Source organism: Cloeon dipterum, chromosome 1 (assembly GCF_949628265.1).
Source record: "Cloeon dipterum chromosome 1, ieCloDipt1.1, whole genome shotgun sequence".
Taxonomy (NCBI): domain Eukaryota; kingdom Metazoa; phylum Arthropoda; class Insecta; order Ephemeroptera; family Baetidae; genus Cloeon; species Cloeon dipterum.
The window spans coordinates 33,241,061-33,253,609 of NC_088786.1; the positions used below are offsets into that span (position 1 = coordinate 33,241,061).

Here is a 12,549-nt window from a genome sequence, read left to right on the forward strand (position 1 = left end):
TCCCACTATTTCTGGCTTTTTGGTGATTCACCAAATTTTAAGAGTTTCTCTTTGCTATTATGCTTAAGTATTACCTACTCTTACTGACGCCGCTTTATGGGAATTTTGGGGACAGAGGGGGATGCAGAGATGAAAGTTGAGACGTATACGTATGTACGTGTGTTGAGTTGTCTGCGACTCACAATCAGCGTTCTTGCCGTTCTTCTGTTAATAAACGTTTAGTTTTCCGTTCTTCTCATTCTTATTCCATCTCGGTTTTGTTGCAAGTTTGTCCAAACTTGTTTTCTGTTCCACCTTGAGTTTCAAGACATTCTTTTTGAGATCTCATGTTTGTCTAAATAATAGGAATTTTACACACATCATGCCACGAGTCACAGTCATTGCCCTGCCGCTCAGATTGCTTATTTTTTTGCTTTTGCGACGTATTTTTGATAGTGCACTCAGGCTTATTTATTGTGATATATTACAAAATATTAATACACAATAAAATGCAGTTTTCAGAAATATCTAATTATCAGGAGAAATTAAATAAAAAGAAATACATTTATGCAAAATTAAATTATATTTTACTATTTCCTTCGTTGCCTAGATTTTTAATTGTGCAAAAATAAATTTAGGAAATTTTGCTTGGTCTGGGATAAGTTTTCATCTTTCACCGACACATAAGATCTTTTCGGGGATCGATATAATTATGAAAAATACGGGAAACTAAGTTTGTGGTTTTTCTAGCTGTTTAGCGCAAAAAACATTCAGTTTTAAAGTGAATTTTTAAAAAAATTGCAAGTGTACCCTGGTTTAGAATGAGCAGTGAATTATTTATTTACCCAGATCACTTTTTACAGAAGCTACAAAATAGTTGAAGTCCATTAATTACAGAAATGTCGGCAGCTTTCTAAATACCCTATGATGATTTTATTTACAATATAAAAATTAGTAATTCTCTATCTCGAGGGATGTTCAAATTAAAAACAACTTTTCTGAAACCTCTAAAATGACAAACTAAATTAATTTTAAATTAGCGTAAAATGATCTCAATAAGTTGGTGAGCATTTGAAGTAAAACGTATATTATTCGCTATAAAAAATTGTTTATTCATGAAAAAGCGGAAAACCATACAAAATCAGGATTTTGGTGCTTTTTTTTAATTTCAAAACTTTGAGAGAATTCAGCAGGAACATATTTTAATATGGACTTTTAATCATACACATACTTCTGCCGCCGCGCACCATCAACTAACTGTTAATGTTTATAGTGAGATTCAATTGTATGCAAGCTTTTTTATAGAAAAATGTATGCACAACCTGACAATTTCTCAAATCACGAGACACTCATTAAAAATTCAGAAAAATCGCATCGAAATGTCTTAGCTGTTTGAACTTGTTTGCTGACTCTAATACTCAATCAGGTATGAAGGGTACGCCTGTAAAAGCAATCGCAGTTATCAAATTTAGTTAACACCAATATTCAAAAGTTCATACCAGTTTTTCATTATCAATGCAGTATTCACGTACAGAGAGAACGAAGCAACTATTGGCAAGCATCACCTTGCAGAGCAGCATTGTGAATTCACTGCCACCATTCTTTCTGGCGTAAGAGTTACTGTAGCTTGCTTGGTCAGAGAAGAAAACTCCTGCATTTTATTTCAGACAGTAGAAACTTATTAGTGGAATATCTCATGCAAAAGACTAAAACATCATACTGCCTCGTCTGAATCCCTCCTTAGCGATGGTTTTGGCCCAGGGTGAGCCGTGGAAGAGGTCCACTTCGCTGACAGCGGTGCGAGAGCTCAAAGTCAGGGTCTTTTTCGCTTCCTGGTAATCTTTCAACAGGGCGTCGTTCTTGATTTTGTACAGCTAATAAATGGAGCCATTGTTTGAAACTCGTAGATGTGTTGCAATTCGGGGAAACACCTACCTTTTTGATTTTGAATGCGCCTTCAACCTTCGCCAGGACGAAAGCGTACTCCTTGTCGCCAGGTTGCAGCAGCTGCAGCGTGAAACCTTTTTGTCCCGCCATCTTCTCCGTACAACCCTGTCGTAAACTTCAGTTCTCAAAATACGGAGCAAAATTTAGACTGCTCGAGAAGTTTCTTTGATGGAGAGTGAGCGGTCCAGCAGGCAACCACTGGGCACTGACATATTATACATTGATTCCCCTTTCTTGCCGCTGCTTCTCACCGCTCGGGTTCTTTTTTCGAACAGAGGAAATGGAAAATGGAAACCACAACCAGTGGTTGGATCAATTCACAGTCACAGCCGCTTTCGGTAAATTTATCTTTGGGAACGATTTTCATAACTCTAACAGAGTTCGCAATGAAGATTGTGTCGATGTCGTTGAGTAAAATGGCTAAAATATCTACAAATCAAATTAACAAGGAAAAATTAGACGCAAATTTACCAAAAACGGAAGTATTATTAAAGAATTAATAATATGCTGTTTTATCAATTTATTTTTACAATTAGATCTGCTGTTTCCCAATTGGTTTAAGCTCTCCTTCATAGCCGGCTTGTGAGTGATTCGTGTTCATTCGAATTAATTCAGGCTCCAAAGAATCCACACAAAAATGTTACCTTAATTTTGACGCGATAAATTAACCTTATTGCAAATAAAAGGATACGTTTGGTAGACAACATAAAAACATAAAACGCCTTTTTTAATTATCATCAGTAGAGCACGCAATTTACTTTAACTAAACATTTAGGAATTTTAATCCCTGTTCCATTGAATTAGATGGCTATAAAAGTTAATTCATAAAAATGATAATAATTTTTACTAAAAAAATACAATAGCTCTACTCATCTACTCCATGTGGCTCTTTGACTCTAGATGGGTTGCACGAAGTAGAAAAAACAATTGCACGTGTTCCCTTACTGAACAGCAGCAGCGTTTTGGCTTCTCAAGCTTCATCAGCAGTACTTTTCCTGTAAAACAAACCCCACGCTGCAAGGAAAAATGAATTTTGAGCGAATAGCCACACTCAACTGCCAAAGCAGTGAGTTTAAATCAATATGTTCAAGTCAATTTCGATGATTTTGCTTATATTTAGTCATTCAAAATAAAAGAAATGTTCGCATTGAAGCTAGCAGTTAAAATGCTGATGATCAATCCGCAAAGAATAATGATGCGGATATTAAATTAAAAGGGCACTCATCTTCAATTCTTCATTGATGGCCAGCGCACATCATTGAAACAAACGAACATATGACGCTTATGCAACCCGCTTGAAGGATAAGCATGCTGGCTTAGTATAATCTCCCACACTGAAGACAACTCGCTCCTTGGCTCTCGGTGATCACTTATAATTATGATTTTAATTTATATTTTAGAGGTGTATAAAATTGTAAAAATTAATGTGAGTCAACAGTTAATTGAAGTTTAAAATACAACTCATAAATTACGATCGTCTCTAACTAAGTTACGAATGTATAAAGTTTTCCACAAACAGTATTCGACTGACAAACACGTTTTTAACTATTCCACGGCAACTGACAACTGCGAATAAACTTTTTGTTTGGCTCGTTTATGCAGATCCTGCTTGTCATTTTATGCCTTAATTTGTTCATGTCATTTTTTATTTTTCTGACTTTAATTTGAACGAATCATGAACAATAAACAACAATATATCAGTTGATGAAGTTTTGCTCGGTCGGATGGTATTCAAATTTAAAATTATTAGGCTATGCAGTGTTGTGAATTTGATGCCAAGGCCACAGGAAGATGAACAGAACCATTTTGATTTCATTGCGTTTTGGTGCAGATCATTGGCGAACGTCAAAATGATCGCACGGCGGCCGTTTCTCCACTGCTTATGCATCATTGCAACTGTGAGTTTTAAAAATAACTTTTTTTGCACAATAAATAATAAAAAAATCTACTTTGCTCTCTCCCATATATATAAAAAAATTAGCTAACTGTGTCACGCGCTTTGGCGGAAAATGGAGTGCAGCAAGGAAATGATCTGAGTATGAAACTTTTAATTTATCAAAAATCAAGATCTTTAATTTCATTTATAGTAGATGATCAGAGATAATTATGTTTTAATTTTTATTAATAAGAGCAATTTCAAGCGATTTGATTAACCAATCGTACCTTATTCATTTTACGGAATGTTCGATTGTCATGTGTCTCAGGTCGGGTTCGAGTTCGCAGACAGGCAGATAACTCAAGTAAAATTTCAGGTTTATTAATTAATAAATGAACTTAAGTTAATGGTTACTGAGCAGCTACCACTACGACGCCCACAACTACGACGACCACACCTACGACAACCACATATTCGACAACCACAACCTCCGCAACTACAAGTGAAATTGAATTTTCATTTCAAATTCTAATTTTTGGTACAAACCTTTTTCCATTAGCAAAGTCCACCACTACCACAACAGCAGGGAAATCCACGACAAAGAGCAAAACAGAGCAATATGCCAAAGTTCCGTGTTCTGGGGTCAATCCCAAAGTAAATTATTCAAAGTTAAAGCGTGAATGAAGAATTGAAATTTTCTTCCAAGCTTTTGACCTCTTGCTGCGAGTCTCCAATCGCGGACTTCTTTACGGATGATCAGAAACTGAATTGCAGCGAAAAGAAAAGGAAACCACTTTTGTTTTCCGCCACTCGCGAGTACATGCTGAGCAAATTCCAGGACACGAAAACCGGATTGATTGACTTCAGCACGAAGCGTTTTGGTGAGAGTGCATTTAAATTTGCTGTCGAGGCGACGAAAAAATAATTTTAAACATTTTTGCAGCCGCACAAATCGGGCCACGGGCAGTAATAAAAATTCATATTCCTTAAAAAAAAGACAGTAATGATTTTTATTATTTTTTATGCGAGGTTCTTGCCCAATGTCTTTTCCAAGAGACGAAATTGGTGAGAAAACCATGGCTTAGCTCATTGTCAGCACCAAACCTAAAAAAATTAACGTTTATTTAGATGGATGAGAGCGGCAATATTGACGAGGAGGCTTTGATTTCTTTTATGACTGAGAACCTTGATGCGGAATGGCAAACGTTGATCTCAGATGCGATTACCAACTGCAAGAGTGAAGTTGAAGGTTAGAAATTTCAATGACCTTTTTTTAAAAAAAGTATTTTCTACAAAAACGCACCATTAATTATTTGTAACTTGAAGTAAAAAGAAATAAATTGTTGCTTGCTTATTTACTTTAAAATAATTTCAGGTGTGCAGACGGAAACGATGGACGTGGTTATAAAGCCAAGAGTCACAAAAACAAGCTCAACAATGCCGTTCCTATATCTTCAATGTGTCATAAGACGAGCAAATGCGGTAAAGGAAAGCTTTAATAAATTGATTCCGAAATTAATTTTTTTTAAAAAAGAACTGCCCGACGTCTTTGCAAAAAAGTAAGACAAAAATTGTCCAATCATTTTAATTTTTATTATCCGCTGCTAGCTAACGGAGCTTGCAAGAGAGCATTCAGCGTAATGGGAAGGTGCAGCGTTCAGGAGAAAAGCAGCGGCAAAGCGGCCCGAAGCGCTCGCAGGTCAAACAAAGCGAAGAAGCAGTCCAAATTTGAGAGGCCTCCAGGCCACTGGGGACCAGTGCTTAAGACGGACCTCAAATCGTCTTCCGCTAATCTTGACACCGCGTCAGTGGCCTAATTAAATCCACATCCACAATAAATTTTGTTGTTAAATAAAGGGTGACATTGTGCAAAGATAAATTAAAATGGAATCGTGCTCGTTGGACACGTTGAGTTCATTCATACCAACCTGGAAGATTTTGTTATTCCTGCAGTCCTATTCATGAGCCCCTTCAGTTCCCATAAGATAAAAATGAGTTAATTTCACCTTCAGCTTTAGAGCCGAGGCAAATGGGAATTACCTTCTCATGAAAAGGGCTGCAGTAAAAGTCGATATGTTCCAACGAGGACAAGTCCATATTAATTCATCTACGGGTTTTTACATTTTGTTAAAAACTAGTTATAAACTGCAGAGTGCAAAATAAAAGTTTTCAACACAAATTTTACACGTCTGTTTCTGAGATTATTTTGATATAATATTAAGTTGGAAATACTAGCTTCTTAAAATGATCTACGAGAGTGATTTTTTTAAATTAATATAATAATAATAATAGTGGTAATTATCTCATCTATCGCTGTGTGTGTGGTATGTAGTACACCGAATATGGAATTTTCTAATCTAAAATTTGCATATTTAAATGCTATAAAGTCTTCTATATTCTAGAAGGTTCATAATTTGAATATTCATGCATAGGTTCTGTCAGTAGTAATGTATCTGTCGGACTCTATACGCTCCTAGTTGATGCATGTGGGAAACGCATGACAGATTTATGGTTGGTTGTCCCACATATGCGCTGGCAGTGGTTTTTGAATGGCAGATAGGAAGGTCTTTTTTGTCTTTGTCAATGTCAGCTAACAAAATGGTTGAAAAGCGCAAGCAAACGTTTCATTTGCTGTTCTGCGTGCGAAACATGAAAGTTAAAAATTTTAGTTTGGTTATTTCTTGCGTCTGTTTCTCTCTTTCAGTACAGGTGAGTATTTCAAATAAATTTATTAATAGCATGAGCATCTGATATTTTTTTATTTATTTGCAGGATACGAACTCCAAAAATAGTATTATAATCTATAATTATTATATATTTTGTTTTACTTATATTTTAAATTAAATAGCAAATAAAGCAACAGCAAAGCAATCAGTGGTTTCTGCCAAGAAAGTAGTATGCAGAGCATTGAACGGGAAAGTAAGCTTCATTCTCTGTCAAAAAAATATTGAACCGAGCAGCATTAAACGAGCCTGTTTGATTTGAAAGATTTTAAACACCTGTTGTACCGGATCACCGATCTCTGATTATTTCTCGGCTGGTCAGAAAACAGTATGCAACAGTTACACAAAAAATGCAGCGCTGTTCTCCTCGACAAAAGAGTACAAGCTTCACAAACTGGCAAATGCCAAAAACAACAGTATCCCGCTCTCTACTTCAACTTTTTGTAGGTTTTGCATGGCTTTAAAAATTTGAATACTTATATTTTACAATCTTCATGATTTCATAGTGACAATGGGAACTGAAGCGGTATTATTTCAATTAATGGTTTATCAGAAGAGAGATTAAATTCTAACATTTTTATCAGTGCTTCATAGAATGTCTTTTTTCAAATGCTAAGCTGGTAATGTGAAAATATTTTCGTTGATCAACATCCTTACTAATTTAAAATGTTTTTTTTTCTAAGATCGCCGATGATGAAACAGTCAGCGCAGACTTGGTTTCGACCTATTTATCGGAAAATCTCGATGAAACGTGGGCGAGCGTTGTACAAACAGCAGTAACAGACTGTGCCACAAATATCGCTAGTAAAAGATACTTTCTTTATAAAAAAAACGTGGATTTGGAACCTTTTTACAGCAATTGTGGAAGCCGTTCCGTCGGTTGACGTGACTATCAAGCGAAGAGTGATCAAAACTTGCAGCATCGCGCCTCTTCTATACATACATTGCGTCATCAGGGCGGTTAATTTGGTAAATTTTCGTGGTGTTTTCTTTTTCGAAATACTGTTGAATTTTTCGTTTGCAGGATTGTCCGTCAAGTGCTCAAAAGAGTATTTAAAATTTTAATTATTAATTATTTAGTGCTAGGTAAAAACTTACGATTTTTCAGACACCACAGCTTGCAAGAAAGTTCTGGAGTCGTTCACAACTTGTGATCCTTTTGCAACTTCTTAAAAATAATAAAAGAGATGGTTATAACGCTCTGTTTTAATTGAACAAATAAACAGCAGCTTTTTCGCATTTTTAGTCTTGCATTGCATGCAGTTGTGTATCATTAGGACTAGCATTTTAAGCACAAAAGCGGCAAAAATGTGCCACATCAAATTATAAACGCATTAGCACCAGACCGTATAGGTGCGCGATTTAAAATGATGCGATTTTAAGTGAAAGAAATGGGAAGAGCAATAATGGCAAGTATTGAGGCTCTCAGAAGAGGCACAGCATCATGAAGCGCTGGCTGCTTTTGCTCGTGATCCAATACTTTGTAACATTTTTTATTTAAATATTGTGACAAGTAATATTTTAATATTTAAAACAGATTTGCACTCAATTATATTTCATTTTAAAAAATGTTCACTCAAATCATGGTAAAAATTAAGGTTTCCGCTGGAATTATTTGTTAAATAAAACTCTTTATTTGGTGGCTGAGACAGAAGAAGTGCACTCCCGATTCATTCGTTCCGTTGACGACAATACAACAACTACAACTACAGATCCTGTAACGACAACAACAGCACTGTCTACGTCAACAGGTAAACGCTATAATATAGCATACAATTTAAATGTTAAGGAAAATCGGTCCTCGACAATGGTCACACATATAGCAACTTTTTGTATGCCATTTCGCTTTTTAGCTGTAGAAAATTCAACTGTTGAGCCTTCAACAACAGTCACAACAACGATGACGACGACGACTACAACAGAAGAGTCAACCACAAAAGCACCAACAACTACCCCTACTGTCACAAGTAATGAGTTGATTCTTCTGGGTATAACAGCATTATTTTATTAAATGTTAGCAGCCTCGACTACAATTATAACTACCACAACAGCAGCCACAACTAAAGCACGTACACAAATCATTTTTCGTTTAGCGCTGCTTGGAAATAAATTTGCATTATTTTAAGCCACTGCAACAACTACTACGATGACAACAACAGCAACTAAGGCAGCAACAGTGACAACAACGGCAACCTGTTAGCTTTCATTCATTGTGGTTGGAAAAAATAATAATTTCTTTGGCTGTAGATACGAGCACAGACACAACTACCACAATTGCGGGTAAAAATTGCAAAATTATCTCTAAAGAAAGCAATTAAATGCCATCTCATTTTCTGTACATTATTTATTTAGCAGGATCTTCTGCAACAACAACAATTACAACAACAACAACAGCAGCGAACACAAAATGTGATCTTATAGTAAATCAGTGTGTCATTTATAAATTAAAATATGAATAAATTAACAGCATCAAGTTCGACATATAACTCAACAACTAAAACATCGACTAGTATATAAATGCGATGCAAATCGACTCTGCTTACTTAATTTGATGAAATTTTAGCTTCTGGAAGCACAAAGACAACTACGAGCCTTCGATATATCGTGTGCAGCACTCTGAATGAGAGAGTTAGTCAGATTAGAACACTCGAGGTGCAAATGATTGATTATATTTTATTCAGATTCTGACATCATGCTGTAAAAGTCCGATTTCTGATTTCTTTACAAGAGAGCAGATGTTTGCTTGCAACGCGCAGAAATTTGACAGGGAAAAGTTTCTGATATCCAACGAGTACTTTTTGCACTCGCTGCAGAGTCAGCGGACGAATCTGATCGACTTCTTGTCATACAATACAGCCCAGAAGCTTGGCTACTCCGCAGTATGAGATAAATTAATTTGTTTAGATTAACCGTTGCAATTAATACTCTACAATTTTCAGTGCTTCAGCGAGTGTCTGTTCAAAAATGCGAGGATCGTAAATATATATTTTGTTACCAAACGAAAATCTTTTTTAAAATTTGGTATTTTGCTTGCAGATTCGTAATGATGCGATCAATGAAACTGCATTTACTGAACTAATTGTGAGCAATCTGAAGAAAGATTGGAAGAATACGGCAAGTATTTCTGCGTCGCATTGTTTGGAGTCGATGTCGAGTTAATAATGGTAATTTGGAACGATTAAACACCTAGTTGTATTTTTGGGATATTGCAGATGTGAAAGTGAACAATGCTGTTCGACTGGGAAATGTTAAAAAGTGCTCCATTCTCCCTACTCTGTTGCTGCAATGTGTTTTAAAAGACATTAGAGCGGTATGAATAATTTTATGTAAAAATATAGTTTAATAATATTAAGATTTGTTAACAGAACTGCCCGTCAAATTCGCAAATATGTTAGTAGCGTTCTTATCTTTTTAGATTAGTTTTTTCATCAATATTCAATGCTTTTTAGCTACGTATGTGTGCTCAAGATCGAGGTCAAATTTCAACTACTGTGACGCTTTCGCCTCAAACGAGTACGGCGGCACCAGCGGCAGAATATACAACAACGTCCGAAGGGTGTACTCCTCTAGAGGATACTCCCGCCCCAAATTGTCTACCTACATTATCGGATTTGCCGGGAAATAAACCATTCAAAAATAAAGAGATTTTAAATTTTACGCTCTTTGATTGATTTCCAAAAGCGAGGAGTTAATGAAATAACTGAAAGCACAAATACAAACTTGGATATGAAATATTCGTTGCAATAAATAGATGTAAATGCTTCTCATGAATCACATACAAGGCAGTTTATTTTAAATGAAATATATAAGTTAGTCCTCAGGTTGGATTGCCAATTTTTAACTGTGGCGTTGAGCCCTTCTCACGACATCCTCCATATCATCGAGTCTCTTTTTCTTGAACGACTTTGCCAAGCAGATGGAGAAAATACCAGCAACCAGCTAAAATTGTATAGGGATCGATTATATTTCCTTCTGTGAAAATACGGCAGCAATGATAGCATTACCTGCACCAAGCCAAAAACTATGCCAACAGATGCAATCGAATTTGAGTTGATAAGGCCAAGAATGCCAGACACTAAATTTAGCGCGCAAGAGATGAACAGGATGGCGGCATACTGCGAAAATTTAATCAAATGACAAAAATTATATTATTAGAAAACAATCCAATTTGGAAGACGCGGCACCCAATAATCCCAACACAAATAAAAGAAAATAATAAACTCGCAGATAATTATATGAAATTAAAATTTACGAAGCTTTGTTTGCGTGGATTTACTAAGGATGGATATATTACTTTAACAGCTTTCCTCAAGAATTAAATTATAAATATCATTCCTTGAGTAAATTCACGTAGAACATTATATTATAGCCATTATCGTCAATTTAAAATTCATAAATAAAATTATTTATATATAATTTTCCTCAGTGGATAGGGGCTTAAAATGTTAATTACCGTCTTCATCAAAGTTGGAGAGCCCTTCAGTGTTCCGCAGCAGCCTATAAACGCGATCGTGACAGCTATTAATCCACTGACTAATAAAATAGCTCCAACCAAATCAGGTTCCGACTAGACCAACATACGAAAAGTGAACTCTTTTGTTAATCGGGAAACTTGGCGAATGCTCACAATGTTTTCTAATCCTGCAATATCAAGCCGAGCCAGAAGCGCAATGCCAAAGAAAATTACAGTTCCTCCAAAGATCTGAAAAAACAGTTTAGTGAAAACAAAGTCGAATTCATAAGCACCGCGCCCTTACCACATTCAGGAAATTCACAATGAAGATGACCCATCGGAAGGAGCAGAGGATGCACCCTCCCACACAATTGCAAAGACAGCAACCCATTTTTTGGTACTTTTACCGAAGGACTCGCTTCGTTTCTTTCTGGCCAGATATCAGAGCAGTTGACTCTTGGTCTGCTTTTATATATTTGTCGTGATTATTAAAAATGTATAGATAAGAAGCTTATGATAGTAAAAAATCAATTATGACACACCTGATTATTGTTGAGCGATGACGCTCGCCCGCTGGGAGAGCGCAAAGCAAGTAAAACGTAAACTCCCATTTTCAAGTGGGTATATAATCACGTGTATTGAATAAAAAAATGCAAGTGGCCATAACATTGAGTTTTATCTTAAACACGTATATATATCAAGACAATACTTTAAATAGCCAGAGCACTTCATCGATCGAAAAGTGACTCACGGTGCAGATAAAGAATATCAAAATGTCAGATTTGCTGATTACAGAAAAAGGAAAAAATTTAATTATTAATATGCTCTGAGCAACATTTTCTGCATCGGAACAAATATTCAAAATAAGCCCAAGTCAACATGTTTCAAAATGACGAAATTTAATTTTAAATCAATCCGCTCTTTTGTTGATAAGTATAGTTTCATGAGTGCTAAACAAAGTACAGGAAAAGTCAGTGTTGGGGGCCGACCAGTCTCATACTGCGGTGATTCTGCAGCCAAGAGGATGAGAGATTTTTCCATGCAGGAAAATTTCATATAAATCAAAAACTAACTACTAGATTTTTTAATTGTCTTTTATTGGTCAGATCCTATCATTCTGTGCAACTTTTGGCAATCCAATTTTTTTGAGCTAGAATTTTATTATACTTGTTTATTGTTGCTCTTGTTAAATACAATAATAAATACATTAAATATGCACAGTAAAATATATTCAAATCAAGAGAGGGTGAACAGAAATAGCGATAGGAAGACAAGTAAGCGCAAGGGAGACACATATTAAATATTTTTGCCGATAAAAATTTTGAAATTTTCTACCGTTGGAAAAATTCAATGCAATTTTCTTTGTAAATTTTACAATACTTTGAAAACTATCAATGAGGGAAATTTTCACATTCGAATTATCTCTTTGGTCAGAAGCCAAATTAAAACACCCTTCGTGGTAAATATTTTCAGTAAAGGCGAGACCATCAAGTCTTCCTAGCTGGACACATCTCATTAGCGCTCAGTATTGACGTTGTTCACTGTCATTAACGCTGCACTACGGACGAGCG

General features: G+C 35.8%; 4 protein-coding genes and 1 long non-coding RNA gene across 5 annotated transcripts; 4 read left to right on the top strand and 1 right to left on the bottom strand.

Moving 5' to 3' along the window:
• Window positions 1-3,769: 3,769 nt before the first annotated feature.
• Window positions 3,770-5,975, top strand: LOC135944995 (uncharacterized). Its single transcript, XM_065492311.1, has 12 exons — window positions 3,770-3,824; window positions 3,908-3,962; window positions 4,131-4,166; window positions 4,224-4,304; window positions 4,362-4,456; window positions 4,509-4,683; window positions 4,746-4,768; window positions 4,832-4,867; window positions 4,931-5,051; window positions 5,178-5,284; window positions 5,337-5,361; window positions 5,411-5,975. Exons 1-12 carry the CDS (start codon window positions 3,777-3,779, stop codon window positions 5,617-5,619), a joined length of 1,011 nt encoding a protein of 336 aa, XP_065348383.1. The 5' UTR covers window positions 3,770-3,776; the 3' UTR covers window positions 5,620-5,975.
• Window positions 5,976-6,369: 394 nt separating this feature from the next.
• Window positions 6,370-7,722, top strand: LOC135948124 (uncharacterized). Its single transcript, XM_065497224.1, has 10 exons — window positions 6,370-6,511; window positions 6,575-6,593; window positions 6,651-6,721; window positions 6,791-6,968; window positions 7,032-7,051; window positions 7,110-7,145; window positions 7,209-7,329; window positions 7,382-7,494; window positions 7,550-7,574; window positions 7,634-7,722. The coding sequence occupies exons 1-10, from the start codon at window positions 6,386-6,388 to the stop codon at window positions 7,696-7,698; spliced, it is 774 nt and encodes a 257-aa protein (XP_065353296.1). The 5' UTR covers window positions 6,370-6,385; the 3' UTR covers window positions 7,699-7,722.
• A 438-nt stretch (window positions 7,723-8,160) lies between these two features.
• On the top strand, window positions 8,161-8,710 carry LOC135938530 (uncharacterized). The gene is made up of 3 exons (XR_010574664.1): window positions 8,161-8,276; window positions 8,379-8,492; window positions 8,547-8,710. It is a non-coding gene; the product is annotated as an uncharacterized LOC135938530 (long non-coding RNA).
• Window positions 8,711-8,882: 172 nt separating this feature from the next.
• On the top strand, window positions 8,883-10,263 carry LOC135946579 (uncharacterized). Its single transcript, XM_065494865.1, has 9 exons — window positions 8,883-8,934; window positions 8,993-9,034; window positions 9,089-9,153; window positions 9,207-9,404; window positions 9,465-9,500; window positions 9,562-9,679; window positions 9,738-9,835; window positions 9,891-9,915; window positions 9,975-10,263. The coding sequence occupies exons 4-9, from the start codon at window positions 9,261-9,263 to the stop codon at window positions 10,148-10,150; spliced, it is 597 nt and encodes a 198-aa protein (XP_065350937.1). The 5' UTR covers window positions 8,883-8,934; window positions 8,993-9,034; window positions 9,089-9,153; window positions 9,207-9,260; the 3' UTR covers window positions 10,151-10,263.
• Window positions 10,264-10,286: 23 nt separating this feature from the next.
• LOC135946587 (tetraspanin-8-like) lies at window positions 10,287-11,425 on the bottom strand. The gene is made up of 5 exons (XM_065494875.1): window positions 11,283-11,425; window positions 11,153-11,227; window positions 10,979-11,092; window positions 10,530-10,640; window positions 10,287-10,464 (listed from the first exon to the last, which is right to left on the bottom strand). Exons 1-5 carry the CDS (start codon window positions 11,367-11,369, stop codon window positions 10,363-10,365), a joined length of 489 nt encoding a protein of 162 aa, XP_065350947.1. The 5' UTR covers window positions 11,370-11,425; the 3' UTR covers window positions 10,287-10,362.
• Between the last annotated feature and the right edge of the window lie 1,124 nt (window positions 11,426-12,549).

Bases quoted from the DNA above. Each gene is read 5' to 3' on its own strand.
- LOC135946587 (XM_065494875.1), bottom strand. From the start codon at position 11,369: ATGGGTTGCTGTCTTTGCAATTGTGTGGGAGGGTGCATCCTCTGCTCC. The intron at 11,228-11,282 runs GTAAGGGCGCGG...CTGTTTTTTCAG, and splicing joins TTGTGAATTTCCTGAATGTG to ATCTTTGGAGGAACTGTAAT. The intron at 11,093-11,152 runs GTGAGCATTCGC...ATGTTGGTCTAG, and splicing joins TTGCAGGATTAGAAAACATT to TCGGAACCTGATTTGGTTGG.
- LOC135948124 (XM_065497224.1), top strand. From the start codon at position 6,386: ATGTCAGCTAACAAAATGGTTGAAAAGCGCAAGCAAACGTTTCATTTG. The intron at 7,330-7,381 runs GTAAAAGATACT...ACCTTTTTACAG, and splicing joins CTGTGCCACAAATATCGCTA to CAATTGTGGAAGCCGTTCCG. The intron at 7,495-7,549 runs GTAAATTTTCGT...TTTCGTTTGCAG, and splicing joins TCATCAGGGCGGTTAATTTG to GATTGTCCGTCAAGTGCTCA.
- LOC135946579 (XM_065494865.1), top strand. From the start codon at position 9,261: ATGTTTGCTTGCAACGCGCAGAAATTTGACAGGGAAAAGTTTCTGATA. The intron at 9,405-9,464 runs GTATGAGATAAA...TACAATTTTCAG, and splicing joins AGAAGCTTGGCTACTCCGCA to TGCTTCAGCGAGTGTCTGTT. The intron at 9,501-9,561 runs GTAAATATATAT...TTTTGCTTGCAG, and splicing joins TGTTCAAAAATGCGAGGATC to ATTCGTAATGATGCGATCAA.
- LOC135944995 (XM_065492311.1), top strand. From the start codon at position 3,777: ATGATCGCACGGCGGCCGTTTCTCCACTGCTTATGCATCATTGCAACT. The intron at 4,167-4,223 runs GTAAAATTTCAG...GTTACTGAGCAG, and splicing joins CAGACAGGCAGATAACTCAA to CTACCACTACGACGCCCACA. The intron at 4,868-4,930 runs GTGAGAAAACCA...ACGTTTATTTAG, and splicing joins TTTTCCAAGAGACGAAATTG to ATGGATGAGAGCGGCAATAT.